At 40.7% G+C, this 25791-nt stretch overlaps 1 protein-coding gene across 8 annotated transcripts in view; it reads right to left on the reverse strand.

The window, feature by feature from the left end:
• Positions 1 to 25791, reverse strand: part of PTPN13 (protein tyrosine phosphatase non-receptor type 13) — a 148705-nt gene that overhangs the window by 53175 nt on the left and 69739 nt on the right. For 6 of the 8 annotated variants that reach the window (XM_029076674.2, XM_029076675.2, XM_029076671.2 and 3 more), the window contains exons 7-17: positions 24682 to 25263; positions 13740 to 13835; positions 11510 to 11597; positions 9019 to 9241; positions 5932 to 6006; positions 5633 to 5807; positions 3712 to 3865; positions 3330 to 3468; positions 2983 to 3135; positions 1163 to 1345; positions 167 to 329 (exon numbers count right to left, since the gene is read on the reverse strand). In XM_029076674.2, coding sequence (XP_028932507.1) covers positions 167 to 329; positions 1163 to 1345; positions 2983 to 3135; positions 3330 to 3468; positions 3712 to 3865; positions 5633 to 5807; positions 5932 to 6006; positions 9019 to 9241; positions 11510 to 11597; positions 13740 to 13835; positions 24682 to 25263 — 2031 coding nt within the window. The remainder of the gene's footprint in view (positions 1 to 166; positions 330 to 1162; positions 1346 to 2982; positions 3136 to 3329; positions 3469 to 3711; positions 3866 to 5632; positions 5808 to 5931; positions 6007 to 9018; positions 9242 to 11509; positions 11598 to 13739; positions 13836 to 24681; positions 25264 to 25791) is intronic. The other 2 variants (XM_029076672.2, XM_029076678.2) reach the window with 1 other exon arrangement.

The following is a 25791-nucleotide window of genomic DNA, read 5'->3' on the forward strand; positions in this document are numbered from 1 at the left end:
TTCTTATCTCAATAACAAACCATTACATCACCGGGGTCAAGTCTAGTCCAGTTACAATGGCACTTAGTTTCTCTGTTGAAAAAAAAGAGATGATATATTTTGCCTAGAAACTTCACAAGCTAAAACACACAGGCCACTGAGGTTCAGAAAACCCTTCAATCCTTACCAAGATCCTGAGCATCCTGGTTGCTCTGCCTTGCTCGCATCTGCAGCTGGAACTTGTGCTGGGAAGAGCAGAGCTGGAGGAGGTACTGGCAAATTTTACTGGTATCCGTCTGGAAGGCGTGCTTTATGCCGTCAGAGGTGTTTTGCAATGTGATTTTCTTTTTCTACAACAATAAATTCAGCTACTGAAAAATGGGCATTACCCAATAAATGGATCACACGCTGTTTCAGGATCTTCTACCCTACGGAAGCTGGAGATTACATTTTTTTCAAAGAATTACCCATTATTAGGACAGTGATAATTCCTCCTACTCCTGTTTCTTCTTCTCTCCCTTAGGAAGGTTTTTTTTATTGTATTTGTTAAGCACTTACTATACACCAGGCACTGTTCTAAGCCCTGGGGTAGACACAAAGTAATCAGATTGGACACAGTCCCTATCCGACATGGGGCTCAAAGTCTTAATCTTTATTTTATATTGAATGGTCCCTGTCCCAGGAATTCTCCTCACTGGACAATGTCTGACCTTCTAAGTTGATATTTAGGTCATCTATTTGTTCTTCAAGGAGGGCATTTAGGAGTACTTCATTTGGGTAATCTGTCAATCAGTTATGCAACTTTCTAACAATCATATTGTCAACACCATACAGTTAGCTTATCAATGAGGATACTGTGAGTGACGGAATAAAAAATCTTCAAGTATAAATAGATTTGTGCCTATTGCTTCTCCCTGCTTATATGGTCTATTGATATCGGAGAAGGTAATTAAATTTGCCTGGTATGATTTGCTCTTCACAAAGGAATTTAATGACAATCACCTAAGAGAGAGGGACTTAAATAAAATTAAACTTACAAAGAAAACAGAAGTTCAAATAGGCCAGATAATTCTATTGAAAGTACAGGCTAAGGTGTCAATCATATAAAAACATAGCAGTACATTATTCTGGAAGCTTCCAATATTTTTAGCAACAGTCAAAGTGGAAGCCAAAAGGGACGTACAGAAAATGAAATCTTCTTGGTTTCTCTCCATGGGAAGCGAAGAACCAGAGTGCGGGTTCCATTGTGAACCTCGAACACGAGGACGCCCTTTGAACAGACCCCGAGCAGAATCCCAGTTTGAGACTTCTTCTCTGGGAGCACTCGATGAAGATGGACCCCATATTCTGTCAGCCTTTGACACACCTGTTTAAAAGCATGACAGTGATACACCAAAAGAAAATGTGAGAAATATTTTATATACTTAATGCACGGAACAGAACCAAAGAATGCACGTTTGCGAGGAGTCTATCCCAGAGTGCTATATTAACACATTAATCAATGATATTTACTAATGAAATAACTCTTTTTTATGCACAGAATTATCCATTTGACCCTGCTCCGACCTGCTATTTTACAATCAGTCATATTTATTGAGGGCTTACTGTGTGCAGAGCACTGTATTAAGCACTATAGGTTCAACACAGTATTAAGTATAAACCAGTTGGAAGACACAGTCCCTGCCTACAACAAGCTTACAGTCTAGACATGTCAGGCAAATAGGCATTTTCCACTTAAAATAGTTGTTTTATTCAGGCCTAAATGGATTTCAAAAACTTAATTATTCTGATAATTTGCCAGTGCTGACAATCATACAACATCCAAACTGAACACTAAGTAGTTGAAGTTGAATATTTTTACTCGAATCATTATTAGAATTATAAGAATCCACAAAGGGCATTGAATTTCTTTCACTTGATTATTTACTTTGGAGTGCTTAGTACAGAGCCTGGCATGTAGAGCTTAAATACCATTTAAAAAAAAGAACAATTTAAGTACATATTACAATATACATGATGATATGCAAAGTAATGGCTATTTTAGTTGGGGGGTGGGGGGGAATAGCATGAGAGTATCTGTGGAGTTGTCAAAGTCACATCTTGGGCTATCAAAAGATACAGAGCAAAAACTCCAGGTTACATTCAGTTCTGCCACAATTTGTGTTTTCCCCTTGTGCTTCAGACAGAACATAATTAGGTAATTAGGGGATCATCCCCTGACAAAAACCATGTCTCCTGGCAACCTCACTACTGCAGACGCTGCCTGAGTTTGCGTGCATTTGGGTCAGAATCTGAGTTATTCTAAATATGATTTTAATAATAATAATGATAACAATAATGGTATTTAAGTGTTTAACTATGTGCCAAACACTATTCAAAGCACTGGGATAGATACAAGGTAATCAGGTTGTCCCATGTGGGGCTCACAGTCTCAATTTCCATTTTACAGATGAAGTAACTGAGGCACAGAGAAGTTAAGTGACTTGCCCAAGGTCACAGAGTAGATAAGTGGCAGAGTCGGGATTAGAACCCATGACCTCTGACTCCCAAGTCCATGCTCTTGCCACTTGGCCATGCTGCTTCTCTTACAAAGGTTTTGTAAGAACACAACCCTTGCGTTATAAAACTAAGTATATTTTACTATGATTTCTCTATCTTCATTTCTGGACTTCCCGGTTTGGCTGATTTGGTAGATACAAGCTAATCAGGTTGGACACAAGTCCCATAGTCTTACTCCCCATTTTACAGATGAGGTATCTGAGGCACAGAGAAATGACTTGCCCAAGTTCATACAGTAGACAAGAGGCAGAGTCAAGATTAGAACCCAGATCCTTCTGACTTCCAGGACTGTGCTCTATCCACTAGCTAACACTGCTTCTATCTTTGCCTCTCCTCCTCTTTCTGATCTGAACCTGGAATTCCTTCCCCAACCGTCCACCGGCACCTTAAAAGAGACTGCCCCAAAACAACTTTTTTAAGAGGTACAAAGGTCTGGGGCCTTACCTTTAAAAATTCTAATTCTGTTTCTTTTTCAGAAGCACCCACATAGGTACTGTGCAGTTTGGGCAGCTCTTCTTTCACGTAGGAGAGGTCCAATTTCTCCATCACTCGGGCTGGTAAGTAATGTTCCAGTCTAAAGTAAGACATTCCATGGACCTGCAAGAGAAAGACTATTTAAGCTGCCCTTCATGTATCACTTTCCGACAACAGTGCTGCAAACCTCCAGTGTTCATTTCCATTTTCGGCACTACCGGGTAACTGAAAATTCACCCAGCTGTTTCCCTGCACAACTGACAGCTCATTTAGCCCTTAATTATGCAAGGGCTAGGGGAGGTAAAGAGAAATTCTACCTCTGGCTGGTAATCTCCATACTCAGCCTGGAGGGCCAGAGATGCCAGCAGTAAGGAAGTCTCGTCATCACAGTGCATCCTCTCCTCTAAGATCTCTTTCCGGAGCTGGAGATAGTACTGGTGGCAGGTGAGGGTATGTCTGAGAAAAGACATTTTAATTCTTCTTTTAGTCCTTTATACCTCTGACCCGAGGAATGCAATTATTTTCAATAAACAGGTTTCCAAGACTGCTACTGTTAATGCTAATATTTTCAACATGAGTGGAGGTAGTATTCAAATCAGATCCTAAATGATATATTCTAACACCATAATCAGAAACATTAGACACAGTGGGTTAAGGGTGGAAATGTAGTAAAAAAAAATAAGGCCTTCATGTACTCACTGTATCAAACTAACATCATCCAGGAAAAATTTAATTCGGAAAAACAAGGTAAAATTGACGGCCATTTTGCTCTTTTTCTTTGGTTCTTCTTTCCACCCCTCTGGAGCCACTTTGGTTAATTTTAGATCAGGATCCACAAAAAAATATTCATTTTCTAAAACAAAAAAAGGAAAGTATCTCGATCAAGTAGCAAGGTGAGAACACAGCTTGGCTTGGTAGTTTTTGCTTGATTTTTGAAGAGTTACCAAAAACAGAGTCTCACACAATACAGCATATCTCTCTCTCTTTCCCTCTCCCTCCCTATGTCTTTTGTATTTGAACAATATCATACTGATGGTGAGTGTGTGGGTGACTGAAAGGTCAAAACAGGATCCCAGTCCCATCCACACTGTGCACTCAAAAATGCTGCCCCCTTTTCGTGTTGTTACGTTTAATACTTGTAACATCTGGAGCTGTTTTCTCTTTTGCCTTATCTGAAGCAAGCTGCTTCTTTCTTGGAAGCAGTGCACCATGGCAAAAATAATCTGCAGCTGCCGGACTGAAAAAGCGATACGACACCAGGGATGTTGTCGAATGAAATCTAGACCAGGATGCGAGTAACCTTAGGATGCAACTGGTGGATTCACTGAAAATTTATTGAAAGACCACTGGTCAATGAACTTGGTGAACTTGGCCAGAATCAGGAGGTAAGCGCAAGAGACAGGGATGGTGGGTAGGAACAGCACTTTAGCAATGCTTGCAGGACTTTTTGTCAGAATGTTTGAAGTGGGGAAATTTTGAGATTCTCTCATAAGATTAAAATTGCTAGATTGTATTTATCATGTATTTTTTTACTAATATAGCAGTCCCTTGGCAGTGCAGGGGACTGTTACTTTTCAATTACTTCCTGCTTATTTGTATATTTACACACACACACACATAATGTTTTATAAATAAATAAATAAATGTATGCACACTGTTAAAAGCTGGGTGCTTTTTCAGCCCTTAATGTGCATATCCATAATTTACTTATTTGTATGAATGGTTGTATGAATGGCTGCATCCCTCTCTAGATTGCAAGCTGATTGTGTGTAGGGAACCAATTTACCTACTCTGTTATACTAACTTCTCCCAATCACTTAGTACAGTGCCCTGCACAGAGTAAGTGCTCAATAAATTGACTGACTGATATTACCCATTTGTATTCACAGCTATTTCATCCTGTTACAATTTAATTACTTCCTTTTATGTGCTTGCTCCCTCATTGTGAATAATTCTCATCTGTCCATCCACCTGATTACACTGTAAACTCTGGGAGGGCAGTGGTCACTTGTCTTGTTTCTGTTGTGCTCTCCAAAGTTCTTAATACAATGCTTTAAACAGAGCAGTGCAGCTTAATAGCTGGAGCAGGGGCCTGGGAATCAGAAGGACCAGAGTTCTAATCCCAGTTCAGCCACTTGTCTGCTGTGTGACCTTGGGGATGTCACTTCACTTCTCAGTGCCTCAGTTAACTCATCTGTAAAATGGGGACTAGGACTGTGAGCCCCATGTGGGACATACTAAGCACTTAAATGCCATTATTATTATTATTACTATGATTATTAATGCTTTGCATTCAGGAGTGCTTAACCAACACCACTGATGATGACGATGGTAACTTAATTTAAATAACTGGGAGGTCAGAGGGAGGTGGATGTTCAAGTCGTGAGGATTAAAAACGGCCACGTTTCATCTTCTCTAGAACTTGGGGCCAGCATGGGTTCCTGTGTGACCAATTATGTTGTACCCATTTTATGAATGAAAACAGCATTTGCTCTTGCATATGCAGTTTAGCATAGCGCTTGCTTCATTCTAAAAGAATCCCCAAACATAATTAAAACAAGGGAAATCTGATTGTTTGGTTCTGATTTATTTTACCTATCATTTCAAAACTTCCTCGTACCTTTTAAGCTGGCTAAGGCAAATAAGTGATGCTCCACCAAACCAATGTGGGCCACGACCATGTCGAAGACATCTTTACATATCGTTTTGGTGTCACAGGTCAATTCTAGCCTCTGACCGCTCAGGAGCATTACACTGACTTTCCTTCGCGGATCCTCATTTTTCCCCTTTTTGGTCTGCAATTTGTAGAAAAAAAAATTATTAAGTAGCAAATAGGAAAATAAAACATGCAGAAGAGTCCAGCTCTTCATTGTTGAATTTATTTTCCAAAGGCAATGTAAATTGGGTTTTGTTACTTACAAGGATAGACCTAGGAAGATCCAAAGAGATAAATGGTTCAACCGTCATTTTCACAAACTCCGGTCCAAAGAAATTCTGTAAACACAAATTAATAATGAACAATGGAAGTTATGCAACAATCCCAGGCAGGGGAAAAAAAAAGCTAAAACCATTATATGCATACTTTGCATCACAAAAGTTTATTTTCTCATGTGCCTAGGGTTACATTTTTAATTGCCAGCATGTGGTATTCTCAACATTACGAAAATATTTCGTGACTCTGGAAATAACATAAAAAAGGAACGTTTCCTTACCAGTGTACCAATGATTTCAACAGAAAGGTTTTTACAAGGAAATCCTATTTCTTTTCCTTAAATCCCCAAATAATTTCATAAACATATGAACAATTTAAATAAAAAAGAAAATGAACCCTGACAATCACAACTCCTGAATTTCACACCAATAACAACTCCTCTAAATTCATTCTGATATCTCAGGTGAATTAAGCCAAGATGAATCATCCTAACCAAAACGTAGAAATTCATCCTGAAGTAAAATTCTCAAGTCATTCTCGACTCAGGAACACCATAGTCTTGAGATATATATATGCATATATATATAGTGGAAAATGTCTTCTATTATTTAGAAGAATAAAAGTTCTCTAGTATCCATTTGTCTAGCTTATTTTATGCAATTTCTGGTGGGAGCAGAAATATTTGTAATAATTATAATAATAATATTTAAGCAAATACCACAATTATTATTATTAAGGGGCAGTTAAACAGACCATATTGAAGGTGGAAATGAAGTCAAAGAATGATTGAGGGAAATGGCTTAAAGCTGATGTGGGAGGGGGTCAGGACTGTAGCTGGGAGAGAGATTAGAGAATGGCCAAATGAGGTTGAGATCACAGTTGGGGCTGAGAGCAAGCAGCTTTCCACTATGGATCTAGTGAATAAAACACACTGGGCTACTGGCTCTCTCTGCCCCTTGGACTTCCTGGGACTCCCGGCCATCTTACCCCAGTTCCCCAATCAAGCTGAGTGGCATGCTTAGTGGACAAAACCCAGACCTGAGAGTCAGAAGGACCTGATTCTAATCCTGGCTCCGGCACACGTCTGCTGTGTGACCCTGGACAAGTCAGTTCACTTCTCTGGGCCTGCTATCCCATCTGGAAAATGGGGATAAGACTGTGAGCCCCATGTAGGTCAAGGACTGTGTCTAACCTGATTAACTGATTAAGAGAGAAGCAGCGTGGCTCAGTGGAAAAGAGCCTGGGCTTGGGAGTCAGAGATCATGGGTTTGAATCCCGGATCTGCCACTTGTCAGCTGTGTGACTATGGGCAGGTCACTTAACTTCTCTGTGCCTCAGTTACTTCATCTGTAAAATGGGGATTAACTGTGAGCCTTACATGGGACAACCTGATTACTCTGTATCTACTCTAGCGCTTAGAACAGTGCTCTGCACACAGTAAGCATTCAACAAATATCAACATTACTTTTATTATTATTATTATTATTTTTAACTTGTATCTACCTCAGTGCTTCGAACTGGGCTTGGCATATAGTACACACTTAATAAGTATCACCATTTTTATTATTATTAATAATGATTTCAGAGTCCTAAGAGGAATCCACTCTACTTGGGAAGATCAACAGGTCCACTTAGGCCTTGAGAGAGACTTTCCGCTCAACTGGTCTGCCTGTCCGGTGGTGGCCTGAACACAGGGAGCTCTTAGGTGCCTAGAGCCTTCGGAACCACTGCAGGCCAGTCTTAATTCAGAGCTGAGCCCTTGGGAAGGGGGGAAAGGGGAAGGAAAAGGGTCGAGGAGGGACTGGGGATTTCCCAAAACTAGTAAGAGCCAGACAGGGTTCAGGGATATGGGATCCTAGTTACCATTTCTTTGGTTTATTCTGTTCTGTATTATCTTCATAACAGTAATGCCTAATGCTGGCTTCTTAGAGCCCAGAAAGTCATTTAGATTCTAGGGGCTTCTTTTTTTTTTAATCTCATTTGTTCATTACCTGTGTTGTCAGCTTTAGTCAATTAATCAGTGGTATTTATGGAGTGCTTAATGGATGCACTATGTGGAGAAGCAAGGCCTAGGAAAGAATGCAGGCCCGGGAGTCACAGGCTCTAAGTTCTAATCCTGGCTCTGCTAATTGCTTGCTGTGTGACCTTGGGCAAGTCACTTAACTTCTCTATGTCTCAGTTCCCTTGACTTTAAAATGGGGATTTAATATCTCGATCTTATGTGTCTCACCGTTAATCCCTCGCCCACGTCCTGCTCTGGCCTGGAATGCCCTTCCTCTTCAAATCCGACAGACAATGACTCTTCCCTCCTTCAAAAACATATTGAAGGGACATCCCCAAGAGGCCTTCCCTGACTAAGCCCTCCTTTCTTCTTCTCCCACTCCCTTCTGCAGGGCCCTGACTTGCTCCCTTTTGTTCTTCCCTTCCCCATAGCACTTAAGTATATATCTGTAATTTATTTATTTATATTAATGTCCAGTTCCCCTCTAGAATGTAAGTTCATTGTGGGCAGGGAATTTGTCTATTATTATATTGTACTCTCCCAAGCGCTTAGTACAGTGCTCTGCACACAGTAAGCACTCAATAAATACAATTGAATAAATTAAATACCTGTTCTCCCTCCTACTTAGACTGAGACCCCCATACAGGACTGGGACTGTATCTGATGTAATTAATCTGCACCTACCCCAGCACTTAGAACAGTGTTTGACACATAGTAAGTGCTTAACAAATACCATAAAAATTAGGTAGACACTAACCCTGCCTATAGAGTTTAAAGACTAGAGGGGGAGACAGATGTTGAAATAAATTACAGAGGGATATGTATATAAGAGCTGTGAAGGTGAGTTAAAATTTACGTGTTTATAGGGTACAGACCTAAGTACATAGGGTATACAAATAGGAGAATTGAGACAATCAGGAAAGGCCTTTTGGAGGAGATATGATTTTAGTAGGACTGTGAAGAAGGGGAGAGTTGTGGTCTGTCAGATATGAATGGGGACAGAGTTCCAGGATGAAGGAGGATGTAGGAAGCATTCAATCTCCCCCACCCACTCCAAAAACCAATAACTTACCCTCAGTTTTCGTTGGGTCATGGCCGTCTCCAGGGCCATCTCTCTCAGGGGGTCCCGGGAAATGTCAAGCATGGACGCTTTGATCGTGTCTCCTGGATAGAGACTTAGCCGAGACTGTCTCAGGGCCATTCTCGCCTGAAGTTGCATCATTTCCTCTTCCTGGCGTTTCAGCATGATTTCTTGACTAATCAGGTTGCCTTCATGGGATGTTTCATACTGCCTGCTGAGACGGGGAGGGAAAAAATAGGAACTTTTTTTTATGGGAAAGTCATTAATCACTCAGTTGTCGGGTGATTGATTCATTCATTAGGTATCATATCAACCTCTTATTTGCTCCACTCATGGAGAAATGACCACAGAATAGAAAACTGAGAGTGTGATGGATTAGCAGAGCAGAGAATCCACCGACTACGGAAGAATGCTGGTTAGTCATTCTAATAAGGGAGGAAAATTTAAGAGGGTGAATGGAATGCAGAGCAAGTAGGAAGCCTCTGGAAGCAGATTTGGGCCTTCAGTAAGTAAACATAACCAACATTTAGGTAAAGATTTGAGGAGAGTAGAACTATAGATATAGGAGATAATAGGAGACTATTATTCACCACCCTTGACTTCACTGCTGGTAGGACAAGACTGTTCTGTACAGGACACATTTATGTGCCTTGCCCGAACAATTTTCAAATGTCAAATGTCCTCCTACGTCTTGTCAAAAGGTTGCTTTTTGGTTGTTGTTTTTTTTGCTTTAAGCATTGTGAACAGTGGCCATTCTACATGCTTGAGCTTCAGGAACAAGAGAAGTGGTGAAAGAGTTTTCATGGTCAATCGACAGCTTAAAAGGCGGAGAGGGAGAGGATTTAATCCTTTTCGTGGGCCATTTCAGAATAGCTTCAGTGTAATGCATTTTAATCGTTCCAAGCACTGGATAAAATATTTTCTCTGATGGCATGCCTAGAATTGTCTGAAGTTTATTAATAACTTACAGGTGGGGCATGATATTTGCCAGCATAAATTTCCTACTGGGCAAACTCTGGTTCATTTCCGGATGCCTTCTAAATACTTTAGGGATAAATTCTGAAGCCATTCCTGAAATAAAAGTAACTCTCTTCCAGCACACTGAATGTCTTAAATTTATGCTCATGATGATTGCTTAATTGGCCTACTTGGTTTCCTCTGGTAATCTCTCTCCATATTAAGAAAGGCTTCCTCTACTAGTTGAAGTAAATTATTAACTGCCTCCACACAAAAATCAGCACCAGAAAGAAGAAGAATCAACCAGCTAAAAGATAGGTAGCACAATTGATAAACTCACTGTTGTGTTCTGATCTCACAGGTGAAAAGGGAACAAATTGGTCATTTTGAGAAAGTGCCAACTCTGTTGTATTTTTTTTAACGGCATATTTTAAGCACTTACTGTCTGCCAGGCACTGTACTAAGTGTTGGTGTAAATCAATCAATTGTATATATGGAGTACTTACTAAGTGCAGAGCACTCTACTAAGCTTTTGGGAGAGTACAAATACAGAATTAGCAGACACATTTCCTGCCCAAAATGAGTTTCCAGTCTAGAGATATAAGTTAAATCAGGTTGGACACAGTCCATGTCCTACATGGTACTCACAATTTTAATCCTGTTTTATAGCTGAGGTAACTGAGGCACAGAGAGGTGAACTAACTCACCAAACGTCACCCAGCAGACAAATGGTGGAGCCAGAATTAGGATCCAGGTCCTTCTGACTCCCAGGCCCCATGCTCTATCCACTGCTTCTTATAGTACTGTTCTCTCTCAGGTGTTTATTACAGTGCTCTGCACAAAAAAGTGTTGAATAAATTCCATTGATTGATCGATTGATTTGGGGGGAAGAGAATATATTTATTTAAGCCTTGAGGGTCCTGATATTAATGGCATATACTAGTCATTTTTTCTAGATCAGTTTACCACTAAGCTCATGACACACTTCTAGGTTCTATGTTAGCAGCTTTCCCAAAAGAGTTTATGCTAGTTCAAAAAGTTTATGCTAGTTTCCAAAAAGAGTTTATGCTAGTTTCCTCTGATTGGATCAAGCCCATTATGTTAGGTTCTTATCTACAATTAGTCACTATTATTTTGTGACTCCTCCCAAAGTCAGACATGAACCCCACATTATCAGAAACAATTCTGATTAAAAAAACAGGTAATTCAAAAGCATAACCATTTAATTTCTGTTTTAAGATTTTATATATACGTATATAATCTTAAAATTTCTATTTAAAGATTATATATTTATAATATATATAATATATAAAATATATATTATATAATATATATATAAAATCTTAAAACAGAACTTATATATATGAGAAAGGGAAAGAGGGAGAAGAAGGTGGAAGAGAGTAGAGGGAAAGAGGGAGTGGGGGAGAGAGAGAGAAGGAGAAAGGGAGAGGGAGGTAGCGAGAGATGGAGGGGGAGAGAGGAATAGAGAAGGGGAGAGAGACACACACACATTGACAATATGCACCTTGGTCTTTGTTGACTCGAAGAAGTTTCATCTACTTCTGGCAAACCACTATTGCAGTCAAATCTCTTTGAAGCTTCACTCCTCCTCACTAGTTCATTGGAAAGGAAATAAATCAACACTTTCAATGGGGGATTACAAATGTAAAAACAACATTAAATGCCAAAGTTTTAGAAGACACAATTCTTTTAAAGAAATTAATTCACCCACTAAAAGCTACTATACCTTAAAAGCCCAGAGAAACAAAAACAGAATGATCCGGTGGAAAGAGTACAGGCCTGGATACGGTGGACCTGGGTTCTAATCCCAGTTCTGCCACTTTTCTTCTGTGTACTTTGGGTAAATCACTTAATTGCTCTGTGCCTCAATTACCTCATCTGTAAAGAGGGGATTAAGACTCTGAGTCCTAAGTGGGACAGGGACTGTGTCCAACCCGATTATTTTATATCTACTACAGGTATTTAAGCACATAGTAAGTGCTTAAATACCATTGGAAAAAAAAGCCAAGGAAAATAAAGTTCAGTTTTCAAAACTGAAAGCTCTTAGAATGAAAATTACTATGGTCCCCTGAAGAATTAGGCAAGGAAAGAGTTGCTAGACATTCTCTATATTTAGAGAAGCAGCGTGGCTCAGTGGAAAGAGCCCGGGCTTGGGAGTCAGAGGTCATGGGTTCGAATCCCAGCTCTGCCACTTGTCAGCTGTGTGGCTGTGGGCAAGTCACAACTTCTCTGGGCCTCAGTTCCCTCATCTGTAAAATAGGGATGAAGACTGTGAGCCTCACGTGGGGCAATCTGATTACCCTTTATTTACCCCAGTGCTTAGAACAGTGCTCTGCACATAGTAAGCGCTTAACAAATACCAAAATTATTATTACTATTATTATTACTATGGCATTTATTAAGCCATTACTATGTGACAAGCATTGTTCTAAGTGCTGGGGTAAACGCAAATTAATCAGGATGGACACAGTCCCTGTCCCACATGGGGTTCACAGTCTTTGCAGAGGAAGAGGTATTTAATCACCATTTTACAGTTGAGGAAACCCAGCTGCCCAGAGAGGTGAAGTGATTTGCCCAAAGTCACACAGCAGACAAATGGAGGAGCCGAGATTAGCACCCAAGTCCTTCTGGCTCCCAGGCCCATGCTCCTTCCACTAGGCCATGGCCTCTTTTCAGCATCTATATTGGACAGTTCCTTGTTTTATTTTTCTGGAAGGGTCTACGGGGAGGGAATGAATAGTAGTTTTGGCTGTCATCACACAAATCCCACATCTTTAAAGTCAGAGGCCAACTGCCATTTTTCCAAACCAAAATCTGGTCATCCTCGATAGTAAGCTTTGAAATCATTATTATAGAAAGATTAACTTGAAAGCTTTTGTCTCTTTCCTTTCATTCTGTCCTTCATTCTTGAACTAAATTTCTTAGACACTTAGCTTAGAAAACTCTGGGCCAACTCTGGGCCCCAAACAAGTATCTCGTACCAAGGACTTTCACTCCCCAGCCACTAATATTATAACAGGTGATTCTTTTGCAGGAGACTTACTGCGATGTTCAAACTGAACAAGAATTCTGTTTGAAGAAAGATTCTACCTCTGGCAAATCTGAGCAGTTTCAAGGAGGGAATCCCTGCTTCCCATTTTCAAGCCTGCATCAACACAGAAATCTCTGTGCCTTCACCGTATTTGACCTTTTATTTCCAGTTTCTCCAAATTCATTCAATTGTATTTATTGAATGCTTACTCTGTGCACAGCACTGTATTAAGTGCTTGGGAGAGTACACTGTAACAATAAGCAGACATATTCCCTGCCCACATTGATCTTACAGTCTAGAGGGGAAGAGGCAGACAAATTAGGAGCTACTCAGTGAACATTAGGCTTAGTGTCAAAAGTGTAATACTAAGTAAAGGGTAAAAATAAAAATCTTTTCTTTTTAAATCACAGATGCACTCAAATGCAGGTGTTGGAGTCCATACATTGGATGACTCACAGGACCAGTTTTAGTTAAAAGTGGGTTTACAGGAAGGTACTTGCTGTATACAGCAGTCTGGGAGCGATCCAGAGGAGTGAGTGGCTTTCTGATCCCTATTTTTCTTTCATTTTAATTATAAATGTGCTTATCATGTACCCAGAAGGGAATCAGAAATACTGCTTTCACACAATCACACCATTCTCAAAATAAGGAAATTGCTTATTTTCTCTAAGATCTTTGGACTTCATATTCAAACACTTCTCACCTTGTCTGAAATCCGGTTCAGAGGAAATAATAGATGGACTTTCACTGGAAGTGCTATAGACATCACTGTGATAAGTTTTGTATCTTCGAATTGGTTCTAGAAGGGTGCAGAACAAAGCATTTGGTGAGCAAACTGAATCCACCTTTCCAGAAAAATCAAAAACAACTGGATATATTGTTTTAATCATGAATTTAAATGCTTTCCCTAAATGTAAAATATGCAGGAGCAATCACTGAACTCTACATAATCAACTAATCCAGGAGAATAGAAATTATTTGGTGAATTAATTGAAAATGTCTTAACTTTGATATGACATAGAACACAAATTAATCAAATTAATACTTTCACTTATTCAAAAAGTAAACGGACTGATAACAGCCCTTTTATCATTCATTTGGCTTAAGTCTTTATATTAATGAACTATTGGCAAAATTCATGTAATGAACCAAAAGGTACAATACTAAGTTTAAAAGATGAGCTTACCTGTGTAAAAAAAATGGTTATCTGGGGGAAAGCTCCCTATGGGTGAAGATCTTTATTGTTGTATTGTACTCTTCCAAGCGCTTAGTTTAGTGCTCTGCACACAGTAAGCGCTCAATAAATACGACTGAATGAGTGAATCAATCTACCCTCCCCTCTGCATTGATTATTCACTTGGCCGCGGAGCCCTTAATCACTTTGACACTCACCCCCACCTCCACAGCACTTATATACCCTTATGCTTTACTACTTCCCCCATCTGCAATGCATTTTAATGTCCGTCTCCCCCTATAGACTCTAAGTTGCTTGTGGACAGGAACAGTGTCTACCAAGTGCTTAGTACACTGCTCTGTACACATTATGAATTCAATAAATACCACTGATTGATTTAGGGAATGAAGGTTGTTTTCTTTGCCAGATCAAAATCTTCAGGGTATTAGTGATTTTACTATAAAAGAATACTAGTACTCCATGTTAAGAATAGGAGCATGGACATATGCAGTAAGAGTACTGTTTTGTAACTATTAACGAGAATTGGATTTATTAACTTTATTAAGTCATTAAATGTCAGAATTTCTACTCTGCAGGCTTGTGTGAGTCTACTGAAAAGGTAATTTTCTTCTCAGGCCATTCTCTCCTCTTCCATTAGACTGAGAGCTCCTAGAAATCATGGGAAGAATTTTTTACCCCTATTGTGGGTTCCCAAAACGCCTACAACAGAGCCTAGAACACGACAGTTGCTAAAAAAAAAAAATGATGGTAACTACAGCTCTTATTGACCTCTTCTACCTCTACATAGTAAACTCAGCTAGGTCTTCCCTTCATTACTCCTTTATGTTCTATCATCACTACTTCAGAGATCCAATTAGAACTTCAAGCTGTTGAGGGCTCATGTTCACTGAGAGGTATCTGAACCCTCGGGGCATGGTAGTATTCCCTTTAGCAAAGGAATGAGTTGGATTGACTGCCTATTAGCATAATTCAGGATGGCAAAAGTAGTATATATCAACTTGCACAGCACAAACACTTCACTCTCTTTGGCGGGGGATATAGTAGTTAGTGCCGATTTAGGATCCACTTTGTGTGGTGCCCTGAAGTAGGGGCTTGGGAAGTATAAAATAATGAAGTGAAACGTTCCTTGCCCACAAGGAGCTTACACTCTAAAGGGTGAAGACCAACATATATATAAAAAAAATACAACTAGAGTGGTCAAAACAAATTAATTGAGCAGGCACATATACATGAATAGTAAGGAGGGTGTAAACAGGTTTATAACACCAAATATTATCCTGTTTCCCTTCTAATACACTTGTTTTTAAATGCACCAGAATTTAATTTGGTCATAATTTCAATTACACGGGGCAGAGGGAGAATGGAGAGGGAAACAAGGAGGGAATCTGTCTCACACACACAGACACACACACACAAAAAACAACGCACTACACACTCCTGGTCTAGCCCCAGCTATCCTGAGATGGACTGACTTTTTGTCCTAAGTTTGGCCAGACACTAGAGTCCTGGTTTGGCTTGAAGCAAGCAGGTTGGGACAAGACCCAGCCAAATTTGTGGCACGATGTTATGGAGGTTATTACATAAATCACCAGGATCCTGAACCCAATGATTACTATATTCATGATATGCTGTATTGGATTTATGCTGCTTCAGTTTTCCTTTCCGAATCTGCAGAGACTAAAAGGAACTTAAAACCAGTATAAACTACAACCAAAAAAAAAAAAAGCATTTGCTAGAGGCTAGATACACAAGACCAGGCAAGAAAAAGCATAAGGCGTGACCTAGCCAACTACAACAGGAATTAAATTATCACACTTCACTGGAATTTCTTTATCCTGAACACATGACTCAAATTGCAGATGCTCATTTTCAAACTGTGCTGCGCTAAATGACTAGTTTTGTGGTTGCAAGAAAGCAGCCATTTTCTTTGAATATACAGATAAATCACATAATTTTCTTTGGCTTTTTGATATAAATAAAAATATGCCTGTCTTTGTCTCTTGTGGTTGGGAAAAATCTGAATTAATAGGAAAGTTTGATTAAAATAAGCAGAAGCAGCATGGCATAGTGGATAGAGCACAGGCCTGGGAGTCAGAAGGACCTGGGTTCTAATCCCAGCTCTGCCACTTGTCTGCTGTGTGATTTGGGTAAATCACTTCCCTTCTCTGGGCCTCAGTGACCTCATCTGTAAAATGGGGATTGAGACAGTGAGTCCCATTTGGGTCAGGGACTGTGTCCCACCCAATTTGCTTATATCCATCCCAGAGTGGAGTACAATGCCTGGCTCATAGTAAGCCCTTAGAAAATACCATTATTATTATTATTATTATAAGAAAGCAAAGAAGACATCAACAGACCAATGTCCTTTCTCCATGGGTGAATAAGAGTTCGGATTTCCACTCCCACTCTAACCCTCTTTAAGTGCCAGCGGAGACTTAAAAGTACACAGTGTTTTTCTTGGAATTTTTTTCCTTGTTTTCTTCTTTAAACTTCTTTCACAAACCTCCCAACTAGTTTCTTAGTTAGAAAGTGCAATCATTTTCAATTAGTGGATCACAGCAATCATTTTATTGGCTTAGAAAACTTCACCCTTTCATATAATTCATGAAAAACAGATACTGAAAAGTTTCTAATTTTACATTACTAGGTCTGCGGAATCAAAAGGGACAATAATAATTATGGAATTTAGTATTTACTATGGGCCAAGCACTGGGGTAGAAACAAGATAATCAAGTTACATACAGTCCCTTGTCCCATGTGGGGCTCACTCTAAGAGGGAGAACAGGAATTGAATTTCCATTTTACAGATTAGGAAACTGATGCAGCAAGAAGTTTAGTGACATGTCCAGAAAATCAATCAATGGTATTCACTGGGGACTACCTGTGTGCAGAGCACTGTACTAAGCACTGGATACAATACAATAATTCAGTCATTCAATTCAATAGTATTTATTAAGCGCTTACTATGTGCAGAGCACTGTACTAAGCGCTTGGGATGAACAAGTCGGCAACAGATAGAGACAGTCCCTGCCGTTTGACGGGCTTACAGTCTAATCAATAAGTACAATAAAACAGAGTTGGTAGGCACGTTCCCTGCCCTCAAAGAGCTTACATTCTAAAGGCAGTGCTGGAGCTGGAATTACACTTCAGGACCCTGGTCCCTCACTGATTCCTAGGACCATGTTCTTTCACTAGGCCACCTTCATTCTAGGTCAAGTTGGGCCAATTGGCCCATTACACAGAATATTTAGAAATAAAAATTACTAGTCATTAGAAATGCTACTTCTTCCTAAAGTTGAAGAAAGCATTGCTGGATAGTTAGATGTTCTCATAGTAGAGAATATCATCAATTTTCCAAATGAAATATCTTTGTAACTCAGTCTGCATTAATGACATCATTGTACACGTAATGTTTGGCTCCTCTCACTGATTCCCCAAACTTCACTTTTGTCCATTTCCACCCAGGAAAATGTTACGGATAAAGCTGAAGCCACAATTTCTTTGCTTTGGTTTAGTTGGTGAAATCATCCAAATAATCGCCCCATAGCATCATAAGGATTATCCTCTGTTTGATGTTGAAAGATAAATAACAACACAGATGAAAGCTAAGTCAGGTAGTCAAGCAGGGCTGGCTTTAAAAGTGGCAGTCTTGCCTGCCAAGTTCCTTTTTCCTTATTAGGATTTCCACTACCACCACTCCACTTGAGAATCTTTAACATCTGTCTGTCTTTCCAGTACTTTTCTTCAGTGAAATCTTACACCAGCTGGTAGCTCTCCCCAATGGGTGAAACCAAATAAGGGGTTCACCTACTTTCACACTGACATAGTCCAGTTGTGCAATTCGACAGCTTAAATACTAGAGGATCAACCACACATGATGGGAGAGGTCTAACAGTGACTTTCTCCAAAACACTTGGATGTGGGACACCAGGCTCAAACAGTATAAGCGGAAAAGCAGAGTAGCCTAGTGGAAAATGCACAGGCCTGGGAGTCAGACGGAACCGGGTTCTACTCCTGATGTCTGTGTCTGCTGTGTGACCTTGGGCAAGTGACTTCATTTCTCCGTGCCTCAGTAACCTCATCTGTAAAACGTGGATTAAGACAGAGAGACCCGTGTGGGACGTGAACTGGTTCTAACCTGATTAGCTTGTACCTACCCAGTGCTTAGTACAATGCCTGGCACATAGTAAACACTTAACAAATACCATTAAAAAAAATGCTGAAAGGGATCGGTCTCCTTAAACTGTGAGCCCCATGTGGGACAGGGACCATGTCCAAGCCGATAATTTTGTATTTACTTCAGTGCTTAGTACAGTGCCTGGCACATACTAAGCCCTTAATAAATACCACACTTGTTCTTATTTACTCCAAGGTCTTTCTATCTTGCCATATTCTACCTGAGCCATTTTCCAGGAACCCCATTTCTTATTTACTCCAAGGTCTTTATATCTCGCCACATTCTATATGGAGCCATTTTTGGGGAGCCCCATTTTATCCAGATTCTGAGCATGGGGCAGGCTACAGCGGCCTGCAGGGGTGTTTCCTCTGAGAGACAAAAATCCGGCTTCTGATCCCCACCCGGGGTGTGGGAGGGAGTGCAGCGTCAGAAACACTCCCTCCTAATCAGGAATTTACTCCTTGCCCTTTGGAACACCGACGGGAGCAGAGGATAGGGAGTGGCACAGTGATTACCTCAGAAGAAACTGAAAACAGGAAAAAATTCCGACAGTCAGTCCCTCCTGTCAGAAACCTGGCTACTTGACAGCCACCAAGGGGAGGGAAGAGAAATGGAAGGTGGAACAGAGGTTAGAAGAGGGCCAATCACCTGGTGAAGAAAAGGGGTGATGAAAGCAGAGAGGATAAGATCACATTTAAGGTATCGATGCGGTTCCAAATGGTATCAGTTTTAAATGGTTAAAAATGGAATTCCAAACTACATTTATTCTAAAAGAGCTCTGCAGAAAGAACGCTAAAACAATCGAAAGGTAGGGTCTACTGGAAACAGCACAGGCCTGAGTGTCAGAGGACTGTATTCTAATCCTGGTTCAGCGACGTGTCTGCTGTGTGATCTTGGGCAAAGTCATTCAACTTTTTTGTGCCTCAGTTACCTCATCTACAGAATGGGGATTAATTCCTTCTCCCTCTGACTTAGACTGTGAGCCCCATGTGGGGCAGGGAATGTGTCCAACCTGATTATCTTGTACTGATCCCAGTGCTTGGCACATAGTTAAGGTTTGAATATGTACCATAAGAAATAAGTAAACACAAGAAGTGAAATCCAGTTCCTTCTTTGGGAACTTTCTTGTCTAATGTCTTGGTTTCATTCTTCCCTCAAACTCTAGTTCTGCTGGGTGCTGGTTGGGGAATCCTCTAGGGCATTAGCACCTCAACTGACATTGTTCTCATAAGACTCCTTGACATTTCCTTCACAGGAACTTCAGTTACTGGAGTATTTCCATTGTCTCCATGAGGCAGGCAGCTTTTTGTCAATAATGCTCTTTGTTTGTTTGTTTTTTTCTTAATGCCATTTGTTATGTGCTTTACCATGGGCCAGGCACTATATTAAGCACTGGGGTAAATACAAGGTCATCAGGTTGGACACAGTCCCCGGAGGACATGGGACTCACAGTCAATCTCCATTTTACAGACGAGGCCCAAAGAAGTGAAGTGACTTGCCCAAGGTCACATAGCAGATAAGTGATGGAGCTGGGATTAGAACCCAGGTCTGTCTGTTGTCATCTCTTTATTTCTTGTTTAAATTGCTTTGCTAACTTCTCTTTCAAAACATGATGATGAACTTTTAACATTTTGAAATAAACACCAATTCAATCTGGGAGTGAGGTCAGCAATTGTTTTAAAAAATAGGTTTATATACATTTAACTTTCCCAGGTTGAACAGGCTTCTGTTCACTCAGGATCAATATAAGAGACTGATTGCAAAAGAAGGAGGATTGTCTGTAGATTGGAGAATTGTTCTCAGTCAGTCAGTTGTATTTATTGAGCACTCACTGTGTGCAAAGATTAGAACAAGTGCTTGGGAGAGAACAATATACAATATTATAAACAGATTCCTGCCCACAATGAGCTTACAGTCTAGAATGGGAACATACATTAATATAAACAAAATTACAAATATGTACATACATGCTATGGGGCAGCATCAAAGCTGTAAGATATAAAAAAAGATATTTAGCCTAAAAAATACTAGACACTGTATGATTACCTCTTGATTAGTCTTGAGAAAGCATCTCTATTCAGATGATTCATTCATTCAACCATGTTTAATTCAGCATCTACTGTGTGCAGAGCACTGTACTAAGCGTTTGGGAGAGTACAACAAAAATAGACACATATCCTGCCCAAAAAGAGTTTATAGTCTCCCAGTCTATCTTTCAAGCCCTGACCCCTCTCATCTGCAGGCTCACATTTCCTCTTGACTTCAGGACAACTTTATTTGGATATCCTGCTGACACTTGAAACTTTAATTCATCCAAAAGAGAACTCATCTTCCCACACATGCCCTGTCCTCCCCTTGATGTTCCCATCACTGCAGACAGCCCTTCCACCTTCCTTGTCTCAGAAACCAGTAACGTTGGCATTACCCTTAACTCTTCTCTCTCATTCAACCCACACATTCAATCTGTCACCAAATCTCGCCAGTATCACCTCCACAAAATCCCTAAAATCCACCCTTTCCTCGCTACCAAGCTGATCCAAACACCCATCGTTTCCCTTCTTGAACCCAGCATCAGCCTCCTTTCTGACTTCCCTGCCTCCTGCCGCTCCCCGTCCAGTCTATACTTCACTCTGCAGCCCGGATCCTTTTCTAAAAAACGCTTCTGTCCATGTCTTCCCACTCTTCAAGAACTTCCAGTTCTTGTCCATTTACTTCTACATCAAATAGAAACTCCTTTCCATGGGAAAAAGCAAGGGCTAATGGAAAAAGCACAGGCCTAAGAAACAGAGGACCTGGGGTCTAATCCTGAGACCGCTACTTGCCTGCTTTGTGATCTTGGGCAAGTCACTTCATTTCTTTATGCCTCAGTTCCCTCAACTGTATAATGGGGATTCAATACCTGTTCCCTCTCCTACATGGACTGTGAGGCCCAAGTAGGACAGAGACTGTGTCCAACTTGATTAATCTGCATCTACTCCAGTGCTTTACAACAGTGCTGTTAAACAGTAGAACTAAAGCTGAATTATTGTAAGGGTTTCTGATTTTTCCATTTTCACTTTTTGACATTTCATCTTGGTAAAAATCTAAAATAGGTGAAAAAATGGGCATGTAAGAAACCTAACCTTTCTCTGCTTGATTCGACACATATTAAAGGCATGTCTGAATTCTGTTTTCCATAAGAATTAAGATCAATTTGATTTTTATTCAGATTTTCATTTATTCCTCTTTTGACTCCTAACACATGTAATTAGGCAATCTAAATTCTTCCTTGAAAAACTGACACAAATTACTTCATTTCTGGAAAAAAATGAGGGTTAAACATTAAACAATCAAGACATTAACGAAAGAACTTTAGAAGAGTTCCTAGAGACTCCAGGACCCAGGTTCTTTCCACTAGGCCATGCTGCTTCACTGATTCTTTTGTGGGGATCATTTGATTGGTTAATGCTTTTCCACAAATGTCATCAGTTATTTTTTCTATCATCTAAAAATATTTGCGTTATGATGATCAACTCTTACTAAGATTGGCTTATGAGTTTGTTTTAGATGTTGCATAAGATTAACAGGCACACTGAATTTCTGGAGGTGGGGCAATTTAATTTTCCTTAATGTCACATGGAGTGGTCGATTTTTGCTTCGATAGAAGCCAAATGTTCAAAAATTGCAGTTTTAAACATCCTTGCAGGAATGAGGATTGTTTTAAAAACTTTCAAAACTGGATTAAACCAACTGGTGAAAGAAAAACACTGGGTGTCAGTTCATATTTTTCCACAATGAAAGCTGCAGCAACAGCTGTATAATTTCAGATAGTCACTTTGGTACTCAAACCCTTCGCCTGTAAAAAAAAGGGACATACGGTAGAACTTGCATACAAATTTGAGTTGCTGGGAAAACTGGCAAAACCCCTTTTATTAAAAATAAAACAGAAGGAATCTGGCATGCTGCATCTTATATATTAACCTTAAAATTCATAAATGACCCTACATCAAATTTAAAATTCCAGCCAATTAAATTTATGGTAAAATCATGAAATGTAAATTGTCACAGGATTCCGGAGAAGGGTGCCAAGTTCCTGTAAGGAGTTTGGACCAATCTGGATGGTTCTGTGCCCTCCTCGGGTGATGCAGGTCTTGGTTCCACGGTCCAGGTTGATTGACTTGTCAAATCTAACTAGTACAGTGCTAAGCACTTAATACAGTACTGAGCTATTAGTACAGTGCTTTGCAAAGAGGAAGGGCTCACTAAATACGATTAACTGTTTGAAATATGAGCCCTCATTTCTTTTTCTCCTACTCTCTTCTGTGCCTCCCTGATTTGCTCCCTTTATTCCTCACCCCCGCCCTCAACCCCACAGCATTATGTACACGTCAATCATTTATTTATATTAATGTCTGTCTCCCACTCTAGACTGTAAGCTCGTTGTAGGCAGGGAATGTGTATACCAACTCTGATATACTGTATTCTCCCAAATACTTAGAACAGTGCTCTGTACACAATAGGGACTTGATAACCACAAATTAAATTACCCAGTTTTTCCTCCCAAGCCCCAAAGACCCAAGAGGCAAAGCTACCCTTATCTTGTGAAGCAGCATGGCTTAGTGAAAAGAGCTTGGGCTTGGGAGTCAGAGGTCGTGGGTTCTAATCTCAGCTCTGCCACTTGTCAGCTGTGTGTCCTTGGGCAAGTCACTTAACTTCTCTGGACCTCAGTTACCTCACATGTAAAATAGGGATGAAGACTGTGCACCCCAGGTGGGACAACTTAATTCCCTTCTATCTACCCCAGGGCTTAGAAGAGTGCTTGGCACATAGTAAGCATTTAAATACCAACATTATTATTATTATTATCTGTAAACTTGTTGTGGCCAGGGAATTTGTCAGTTAAACTGTTATACTGTATTCTCCCAAGCGCTTAGTACAATGTTCTTGCCTCCTCTATAAATCTATCCCCTCCACCTGTGCTTCTGACCTCATTACTTCATACCTTTTTAAAACACTCACCCTCTCCCTTCTACCCTCCTTGGATGCCATCTTCAACTGTTCACTTTCTATCAACTTGTTCCCCATTGCTTTCAAACATGTTATGTCTCCCCTATCCTAAAAAAAGCTACACTTGACCCCACAACTTCCTCCAGTTATCCTCCCAGCTCCCTCCTTCCATTTCTCTCCAAACTTCTTGAGAGAGGTGTTTACACCCGCTGTCTCCACTTCCTCTCCTCCATTTCTCTCCTAGATCCCTTCCAATCTGGCTTCCACCCTCTTCACTCCACAGAAACAGCCCTAAGGTAACCAATGACCTTCTTCTCACTAAATCTGACGGCCCCTACTCCATCTTAATCCTCCTAGACCTCTGAGACGCCTTTGACACTGTGGATGACACTGTGAACCAACTAAGTGGATTAATTTGCCCCAAGGAACAATAGTGGTGTTGTGGATTGCTTCGCTTCACTGACTGATCAATGTGCTCTAGGCTTTGATTACTACGGAATTGAAATTTTGAACAGTTTGCAGCAGTTTTCGGATTCCAAATGCCTTAGCTTTAGCCTAGAGGCAATCACCAGTTTGACATCCAGGAACCAACCACGACCAGTTCGTGGTTGTTCAGGAGAGAAGTGAGGAGACGACAGTTCTCATTCTAACTCTGCCACCAGATTGTTGTATGACTTGGGGCATAAGGCAGGTAACTTCTCTGGGTCTCAGTTTCCTCATTTGTAAAATGGGGATATAACACTTGCTCTCTCTCCCTTTCTTAGTCTGTGAGGCCTGAGTAGGACAGGGACTGTGTCTGATCCTACGTTCTTGTCTCTCTCCCAAAGCTGGCACCTAATAAGGGCTTACTAAATCTATCAATCATATTTCTTGAGCATTTACTGTGTGCAGAACACTGTGCTAGGGGCTTGGAAGAGAACAGTAATAATAATAATTGTGGTATTTGTTAAGCACTTACTATGTGTCAGGCTCTGTGCTAAGCGATGGGGTAGATACAAGCAAATCAGGCTGGGAACAGTCCCTGTCCCACTGGGGGCTCACAGTCTTAATCCCCATTTTACAGATGAGGTAACTAAGGCACAGAGATGTGCAGTGACTTGTCCAAAGTCACACAGCAGACGAGTGGTGGAGCCGGAATTAGAACCTAAGACCTTCTGACTCCCATGCTCTAACCTCTACACCATAAATATAACTGAGTTAGTAAAGGCATTCACTGCCCCAAATGCCATAATTACTATTACAATCCTTCAATCAAAATCACATATGCTGAAACACAATTCTACTAACCTTCTACATTCATAGCTTCCCGCAGCACCTGAAGTTTCTTCTGCCTCTCTCGGATTCTGTCCAGAGCACTTGATATTGCTGAAGAGGTGGTTATTTCTGGAAGCTGGCGAATCGGGTCCACTTTCTGAGGACCAAAGACATCCAGGGCAATGCTCCCGTCAGAGTACCTTGCCTCTTTACTCCGGGGGGTAGTGGAAGTCCTTACGGCGTGGGCCTCAGGGAGACAGCGGCGGGGTCTGCTGCTCTCCCCAGGGAGGAGGGGGTCTCCATCATTTGTGGGGTCAGAAGCGCTAAGAAGGTCCGTGGAGGAAGCCCAAATCTTCCGCTTGTGAAGTACATCAATGCTGAGGTTTCCTTTTCCTTCCGGGTCATCTGATTTATATTGATAAGGGCAGCGGGTGGCCGCTACGTTTTCACGCCCGGAGTTGTAATCTGAGGAAACGTCTTTGAAAAAATCTTCCTCACCCTGCGTATGTGTGATGGACAAGAAGCCCATAGACTTACTGAGCCCTTTGTTAAGGAAGGTCTGTGGAGAGAATGGAGACTTGGGGGCATCTAGAATATCAGAGGTTGAGCTTCTCCCTGGAAGAATAAGAACCTGTCATGAATGCACTTTCAAACCCTATTCTGATATAATAACAACTGTGATATTCATTCATTCATCCATTCATATTTGAGTGCTTATTATGTGCAGAACACTGTACTAAACACTTGGAAAGTACATTACAACAATAAACAGTGACATTTCATGCCCACAACTAGCTTATAGTCTAGAAAGACGATGTGTCAAGTGCCACTGTGTGCCTGGCACTGTACTAAGCACTGGGGTGGATATCAGATTGGACACAGGCCCTGGTCCACATGGGGCTTGCTGTCTTAATCCCCATTTTGCAGACGAGGTAACTGAGGCCCAGAGAAGTGAAGTGACTTGCCCAAGGTCAAACAACAGACAAGTGGTGAAGCCGGGATTAGAACCCAGGTCCTTCTGATTCCTAGGCCTGTGCTCTACCCACAAGGCCACGCTGCTTCTAACATTTAACAGGACCTTTTAGAGAACAGTTGCAATTTGGTCCAGGGTTTCTTTTGGATGATGGAGTGAGATGGACTGTG

This window comes from Ornithorhynchus anatinus, chromosome 12 (assembly GCF_004115215.2).
Source record: "Ornithorhynchus anatinus isolate Pmale09 chromosome 12, mOrnAna1.pri.v4, whole genome shotgun sequence".
Classification (NCBI taxonomy): domain Eukaryota; kingdom Metazoa; phylum Chordata; class Mammalia; order Monotremata; family Ornithorhynchidae; genus Ornithorhynchus; species Ornithorhynchus anatinus.